Raw genomic sequence first — 8,317 nt, 5'->3', positions numbered from 1 at the left:
TTTGGTGGTGATTTCACAGATACAACACCAAAAGCACAGTCCATGAAAGAAATAATTGATAGGTTGGACTTCATTAAAGTGAAAACCTTGTATTCTGAAAGACACTATTAAGAGAACGAGAAGACAAGTTGTAGATTGGGAGAAAATCTTTGGAAAACATACATCTATTAAAGGACTTATGTCCAAGGTATACAAAGAACTCTTAAAAGCCAAGAATAAGAAAACAAACATCCTAATTTTTTTAAAAGATTTATTTATTTATTTATTTATTTTTAGAGAGGGAAGGGAGGGAGAAAGAGAGAGAGAAACATCAATGTGCGGTTGCTGGGGGCCGTGGCCTGCAACCCAGGCATGTGCCCTGACTGGGAATCGAACCTGCGATGCTTTGGTTTGCAGCCCGCACTCAATCCACTGAGCTACGCCAGCCAGGGCCAAACATCCTAATTTAAAAAATAGGTGATTAATCTCACCAAAGACACCTCATCAGAGAAGATACGTAGATGGAAAATAAGCATATAAAAAGATGTTCAACATCATATGTCAGCAGGTAATTGCAAATTAAAATCAATGAGACATCGCTACACGCATGTTAGAATGGCTAAAATCCAAAAACCCGACAATAACAAATGCCGGTAAGGATGCGAAACAACGGGACCTCTCATCCGTTGCCGATGGGACTGCAAAATGGCATGGTCACTTTGGAAGACAATTTTGGCCGCTTCTTACAAAGAGCGAAACATAGCCCCGCCATATCGCACTCCTTTTTTCACATCCCGCAATCACACTCCTGGATGCTTACCCGAATGAGTCGAAAACATCTGCCCACACACAAGCACAGAAATGTGGACAGCAGCTGCATTCACAACCGCCCCAGACTGGAAGCAACCCAAATGTTCCTCAACAGATGAATGAACGCACAAACCGTGGCACACACACACAGTGAAATACTATTCAGCAGTGAGAAGAAGGAGCTATCAAACCGTGAAAAGACATGGAGGAAACCTCAATGCCCGTTTCCTCAGGAAAGGAGCCACTCTGAAAATGCTCCCTACTGTGTGATTCCAGGCCGGGAGGCAAACCTACACAGACAAGTGATGAGACTAATAGTAAGTAGCTCAAGAACTGGTAGGGAGAGGAGCAAGGACGCATGGGTGGAACACGGGGAAATTTTAGGGCAATAAAGTGTCTGTACAGTATTGTGCCGGTCGGTACGTGATGGGAGAGGAGGCAACGAGGCCAGGGGTTTGCAAACCTGGTTCTTTCCTCTGCACAACACCCCCCTCCGCCCCACTATGTACGAATGAAGGGAATTGGGAGATCTTTCTCAGGCAGACCTGTTCCGCGTGAACCTGCATGAAAGATCAGGCTTCTCCATATGATCTCTCTCGGGAAGAGACCTCAGTGTTTGAATGAAATATTCGGAAACCACCACCCTGGAAGGAAGGCGTGTGCTGCCCAGCACCTGTGCCCACGACCTAAGGTCCCAGAGCACTAAGACGTGGCGATTCCTGATCCCGCCATCCCGCCAAGGCTCTGTCGAGCGACCTGAGTGGGTTTCCGAGGAGCCCGACCAGCGTGGCACATCAGGGACCCGGGACCCGGGCCTGGCAGAGAACACAGGTCAAGCTCGGGGCCCCAGCTCAAGCCTCCGGGGCCCTGGGAAGGGTCAAACCCTTGGTTCTCTTTGTTCCACTGCGACATCAGTTTCCATTCTCCCTTTCCAACGGATCCTTTTCCATTTCAGGGAAACGGTAGCCCTTAATAGCCTCAAGGGAGCACTTTCTACACCCCGCTGGACACAACCACATCCCCTTTCTGCACCCCACGGGCTGAGCCAGCCATCAAAACTCCACAGCTTCCTCATGTCAGTGTTCGGAAATCATCCCCAGGATCTGCTGCCTACTCAGCACATTCGAGGTGTTACTTCATCCTTCCTTGGTGACGACACTGCCCAGGCGCTCCGCGCCTTATAAAAGGCACACGGGATGGCCAGAGTGGCCACAGGAGCAGAGGCGCCTGAGCCGATCCAGAAACCTCCAGCTCCACGCCGAAGTGCACATCCGAACCGAACCCTCCAGCATGAAGGTGTCCGCATCCCTGCTGTGCCTGCTGCTCGCAGCCGCCACCCTCAGCACCCTGGTGCTCTCCCAGCCAGGTAAGGCCCTGGGGCTGACCGTCACAACTGCTGCGGGTACCAGCATCCCAGCGTGAGTCACGCCATGCTTGCTCGGTGGCCTGAGGTGGAGAAAGTGAAAAACCAGGAGGGGAAAGGAGCAGAGCCGTCATGTCCCGGGCTAGTTGTGGGCAGAGCCAGAAAGGGACGCCCAGGCCACTGAGGCCAGTCCCTCTGACCTCTCCTGCTACCAGCTCTGGGACACTAAATGCGGCCACCGCTTCCATGGTCCTCCCACTGGTTGGGCATGTGGCCCAGAAAAAAGGAACTATTCCTTATTGTGGATGGGAAGGACATTTCTGGAAGCGGTGGGGGAGGAAGAGACAACTGCTCGGGATTTCAAGTTCGGGGTTATGGTCAGCGGGGCCGCGGCACAGAGGCTGTGCCCAGAGACATCCCAGCAGGTGACGTGGGTTGGCTCCAAAGCCCATGGCTCAAAAAGCTGGGAAGCGAGGTCTCAGAACTTGTCTTTTCAAGGTCAGAGGCATTGGCTCAGTTGCCCCTTGTAATAACGTTACAGGGTGAGCCCTGTTACTCAAGATCTTCCTCTTCGGGGTCAATAATCAGAGGTCCCTCCGTCCTGCCCAGGAAACTGACTCACGGGTAGCATCCTATCCGTGGGAGCTAGACTAAGGCAATGCACTTGAGAGTGACGGGTCCCAGTTAGAGCTCCTGCGTCTGCTTTGCCGTCCCCCCTCTTCTCCTCCTTCCCTTGCAAATGCTTGCTCACGCCACATCCTAACTGTCTCGTTCTTTGCCAAACGTTTTTCAGATTCCGTTTCCAGCCCGGTCACTTGCTGCTTTCAGATGTCCAGTAAGAAGATCCGCATCCAGAGTCTGAAGAACTACACCAGAGTCACCAACATCCAGTGCCCCCACGAAGCTGTGATGTGAGTGAACCATGTCCTGATGCCCAGAGCCAAGGGTTCTATCTGAGCTGTGGACAAGGGGGAGAGGTCAGGGTTCATGTGCAGACGAGTCAGATAAACACGCCCTCTCATAGTCAAAAGGGTCCTTTACCCCGTAGAGAAACTGAGCCCGCGAGGAGGAATCCACCCTCCCGTCAGGCTCCCCTGCTAGGGGGCGTGGTCAGATCGCCCGAGTCTCTTCAGCCAGGAGCCTGGAGGGATTCCCCAGGGACAGCAGGAGCAAGATCCCTTTAGGACTTCTTCTCCTGGGATTCCCCTTCCTCTTGTTCCCGTCGGGGCCCCTCCCCCAGGGAGCAGGGGCTGCTCAGGTTTGGGAGCCAGCGGGTCACACTCGCAGGCAAAATCCTCAAACTGCTCCCTTTAATTGTGCCCACAGCTTCCTGAGCAAAAAGAACAAGGAGATCTGTGCTGACCCCAAGGAAAAGTGGGTCCAGGATTCCGTGAAGTACCTGGACAGGAAGTCCCAAGCTCTGAAGCCTTGAACCCTCACACCTGCGTGGAGAGACCGCCAGCACCTGAGGACAATCTTATTTATTTCCCTCAACCTTCCCCAGAGTGCAGAGTGCTATTATTTTATTCGAATGTACAAAAGTAGTGCTTTGGTGAATAATTTAAAGCACAAGCTTTCCTGTATGATATTTAATTATATTTAAGTTATTGATGTCTTGACTTTCTCTGCCACAAACCCTAACACATGTATAGTCTGGCGACGTGTGTTCTGTTCCGTGAGCTCCGCCGAGTTCATGACGACGCACCTGTCTGCCCTGTCACGTGCCGTCAGTATTGTGGAGTCCTCTGTGGGCCGTCAGAGTGAAGCTCTCTGTATTTTTTTAGAAAAATCAGTGCTTTTGTAAATGTTCTGCAATGTTCTTGATGAAATTAGTGTTATTAGAAAGCTATGGAATTTTCAAATAAAAACATGTGTAATTTTAGATGGCTTGGTCTCCTCTTTTATGGGATGACATTCAGTCGGGAAGGAGACAACGGCAGCGACGGGGGGTGGTTGGGGGTAGGGGCCCGGCCTCTGGGAAGCTGGCCTCTGGGAAGCCGTCTGGACTCAGCTGAGGACCAGGGGGAACCTCGCACGCCCGGATCACACGGCTTCAGCCCGGGCTCCAGACCCGAACATCCTGGCCCGTCTGCAACAGAGTCTCGATCCCCGCATCCTTCCTCGCTGCCCCGCACGTTGCCGGCCTCTCTCTCGATCTCTCGCCACGGTCTTCAAACCTCTCCGTCCAACCCCAGGTTTCCACCATCTAATGGATTCTCTCCGACGCACGGCGACGCTCCAGAAGGGACTCGCGATCTAGGAGGAAAGCCCGGTTTATCACCTAGAGCTGCGGGTACAGCTTTCCACCCAAGAGGGGTCTCCACCAGGGCTGGCCTCGAGGGGTGGCGTGGGGTGGGGACTGGAGGGAGTCCTGCAGCCCTGGGGCCGGGAGGAGGGGAGGGGTGTGAGCCAGGGGAAGGAATCCCATCTGGCTGAGCTCTGCATGGACGGAGGGGTTTGGAGTTTTGCAAACAAAGGTTGGAGCCGGGTCGTGGGGCTCTGGAATTCCGGGTGGGAAGTCAGCGGGTCAGAGGGAACACGCGGAGGTTGGGAGCGGGAGAGCAGGGTCACGTCCAGCGGCCGGCGTCGGGAAGAACCGCCTGGGGTCCGAGAGGAGGGGACAGGGAGGGAGGGAAGGCCCGGGAGCCGAGGGGCAGACAGGATGGGGATCTGGGTGCAGCAGGAGGGTGGTGGTGGCGGGGTGGGAGGGGGGGCGAAGTTGGGAAGAATGGGCCAGACGGAGTGATCTGCTAAACGTCGTAGAAGAAGAATAACACCTGACCTGGGACACAGACCCCTCTTTTATAGCCTTGCAGAGCAACTGTGCATTGAGAGGGCTGGCACCCTGGAGACACAGAGGGAACTTTTCTCCATCACCACCCTCCTCACCCCAGTCCTGAGGACTCCCAAACCTCCTTTTGACGGCACGGGACCGCCTTTGCTTTAACCACCTCTTAGGATCCAAATTCCCTGGTCCTTCGTGAGCCTAGCTGTCTCCTTTTCCAGACCAGAGGCCCACCATCCTGAGGCACTAAGGGTCACTGCCTCTTGGGCCCCGCCCCTCGCAGGGATGGGGGTGGGGGGGGGATGGTGTGGAGAGGCCACAACTCCAGCGCACCTGGAAGCACAGCCAGACCGGAGACTTGGCCTCTGATCCCAGAGCTGACCCTGACTTTCTGTGTCACTTAGGGCAAGTCAGGTTCTCTCCCTGGTCTCAAGACACCCCACACAAAAGCAGAAGGGGAACTGCACCACAGGCAAGAAACGAGGGGGTCTGTCAGATGACCTCACAAGCGCCCTCCAGCTCGGGGAGCCACGGCTTTCGGAAACCTGCCATTGTCTGCCGGCTTGGGTAGGGTGGGGACGTGACGTGCCTAGAATTAAAATGGTCAAGCCAGGTGGGAGCCCCGCCTATTGGCAATCGCCTGTATGTCAGCTGTATCACCTGTCTGGAGATAAGCTTTCTTTTCCTTGCTTTTTTAGCTAAAGAAATACCACAGTATGTGGGAGACTACACAGACATTCGTTACACGTTGAGACCACACGTCTTCCAGAAAACAAAAGCACCAGCAGGAGCGTGCACTGACGCCTCGGAGGTGCTGCACCCCGCGGACTGGAAATGGGTAAGACGGGGTCAGGCCCAGGGGGAGAGGAGATGGGGGAGAAGCTAAGCTTTCCGTGGAAGTTCAAGGCGGCACCTCTAGACTCCAGGAGCAATAAGGCAGCTGAGCGTCAGCCAGGCCAGAGGGGTGCTTTGCAGCCGCAAAGGTTGCACCAAATTCTAAGCTTGTTCTCCCACAGTCTCAAGGGCCAAGTTAGCTATGGGGACCTGGGCCCCGGGTTTCATGGAGTCCCCGGGCCGCCAGCCCCAGAGTCCAAAGGCAGGGAGGCCCCTCCTGTGCTGACAGCAGGCCGCCGTGCGGGACACAGCCAGGTTGCTTTCCCCAAGGGCTGCCCGGCCAGCTGCATGCTGGGGTTATGCCGTTATTATTTCAGGTCCAAATGACCTCAGTGACATTAAACATGCTGTCTCAAGTCATACAGCATCTTATTACATTATTCATGTCTCATGGGCCCTAATGTGAATGTTTGTGTTTCGAAAAACCACACCCTAACATTCACTGGCGTGTATCCGAGAGCTCCAAACCCTTCCCTTGTCAACAAGGGGTCAACAGACTGGGGAGTTTACTCGGGTTGACGGGCGTCCTCTCGGGCTCCCTTCCAGCGTCACCCTCCGCAGAGGCTGACAGTTTGCTGCCGGCTGTGACCCAAGCCACACTCTCAACCTCTGCTCTCAGCGCTGCCTCAGGTCCTGCTTTCCGCCCAGGCTCCTCCTCGGGGGCCACCCCAGGGCAGGGCTAAGCTCGGCCTGTGCATTTGCTGAGGCTCAGAAGTGTGCGGGGGAGGGAATGCCGCCGTGAGCCTAGTGATGCTTCTGGGAGATGACGTCAGGGAAATGCAATTGACTGCAACCTGAAACACTGCTCCCCGCCCCCATGGCTAAAATGGAAAGACAGATAAAACTAAGGGTTGGTGGGAATGAAGAACACATAAAGCTCTCATGCACTGCTGGTGAGGAATTTGGAAAACTGTTTAGCGGTTTCCGATCCGATTCAACAGACGCATATTCTATGACTCAGAAAGTCCACTTCTAAGTAAATATTTGTGACAAACGCATTCGTTCAAGCACAAGAGGTTTGAACGAGGATGTTTATGACTCTGCTCATGACAGCCCCAACCTGGAAGCCCTTCATCGTCTATCAAGAGGAGAACAGACAAATAAACTGTGGTGTGTTTACACTTGGCGATCGAAAGAACAAAGCATTGATTTTTTTTTCAAAGCATTAAACATAAGACTTCTGACCCTCCAAATGCATACCAATTCATGCCACAGGATTCTTTTTGTATGAATTTCAAGAACAGGTCACCAGTTTTGACAGAAGTCAGAAGAGGGAGGACCTCTAGGAGATGAAGCATTGGCTTGGAGAAGATACAAAGGAACTTCACGGAGGGTGGAAACGGTAGTCTTGAGGTGTGTGGTGGTTCCGTAGATTAAAAAGCCGTATCAGTGAGATTTGTGAATTTCACTCTATGTGAAAGATACAAGTATATATATATATATATTTTAAAGATTTTTATTTATTTATTTTTAGAGAGGGAAGGGAGGGAGAAAGAGAGAGAGAGAAACATCAATGTGTGGTTGCTGGGGGTCATGGCCTGCAACCCAGGTATGTACCCTGACTGGGAATCGAACCTGCGACACTTTGGTTCACAGCCCGCGCTCAATCCACTGAGCTACGCCGGCCAGGGCCAAAAGATACAAGTATATTGAAATGCATTTGTTTTTGTAGCCTGAAACTCTTCTCCCTCCCTGCTGGTGGGTCCAGCAGCCCAGCCTCCCTGTGTGTGACGTCAATGGAGACGCTGACAAAGGTTTACTACCTGCGTGGCAGCGTGACCTGCAACCCCAGGGAAACAGACTGAATGGCTGACAGCAAGTCGTGGGCTCGCTGGGTAGCCGGCCCTTGAGAAATGAAGCGGTTGATGGGTAGATAATAACTTCGACAAGGTTTCTGTCAGAATGCTCACACACAAGTCTAAGACCAACCAGGAGCCAGTAAAACTCCTCACCTCTTCACGTGGAAAGAAAAAGGAACAACAATATTTTTTTTTCTGTGATTATATGTTAATGCTAAGTGTGCAAGTGGCCGTATAATAATTTTATGCTTTTTAAGAAATATTTTCCAGTATTCTAAGTCAGCATACATTAAAAAAAAACATAAAAATGTTTCTGCGCTACAGAAACAAAAGTGCTGACCCTACAGGAAAAACTTCTTCTTCTTTTTTTTTTTTTCTCACGCTACAGCGTGTACGGAATACAAGATTTTCCGTCTTGGTCATGTTTAGTCTGTCCAGTCATGGGAAAGGGCAGTTCCGGGCATTTACCCTAGGAATTTCCAGAAAAGAAAAAGAACAGAAAGAGCAAGCAAAGTTAGAAACTGGGGGCCTCTGAACAGGCAACGGAAGAAATGGTAAGACGCCCAGACCCCTGTGGGCAGGGAGACCGCACACCTCAGTTTGCCTGGGACAACCCGGCCGCCCCATCTGGTTTGGGAGACAGGTAGGTGCCGCTTCTCCCACAGAGGAGGGTCCCAGTGGCTTCTG

General features: G+C 52.5%; 1 protein-coding gene across 1 annotated transcript; it reads left to right on the top strand.

Annotated features, from left to right (window-relative positions):
• Nucleotides 1-2,007: 2,007 nt before the first annotated feature.
• Nucleotides 2,008-4,034, top strand: LOC123817233 (C-C motif chemokine 8-like). The gene is made up of 3 exons (XM_045836800.1): nucleotides 2,008-2,155; nucleotides 2,946-3,063; nucleotides 3,479-4,034. Exons 1-3 carry the CDS (start codon nucleotides 2,080-2,082, stop codon nucleotides 3,582-3,584), a joined length of 300 nt encoding a protein of 99 aa, XP_045692756.1. The 5' UTR covers nucleotides 2,008-2,079; the 3' UTR covers nucleotides 3,585-4,034.
• The last annotated feature ends 4,283 nt before the right edge of the window (nucleotides 4,035-8,317 follow it).

The sequence above is a fragment of the Phyllostomus hastatus genome, unplaced genomic scaffold (genome assembly GCF_019186645.2).
Source record: "Phyllostomus hastatus isolate PE091 unplaced genomic scaffold, TTU_PhHast_1.1 phas_contig_210, whole genome shotgun sequence".
Taxonomy (NCBI): Eukaryota; Metazoa; Chordata; class Mammalia; order Chiroptera; family Phyllostomidae; genus Phyllostomus; species Phyllostomus hastatus.
Note: the sequence above shows the minus strand (reverse complement) of the source record. Positions and strands in the feature narration are given on the sequence as shown.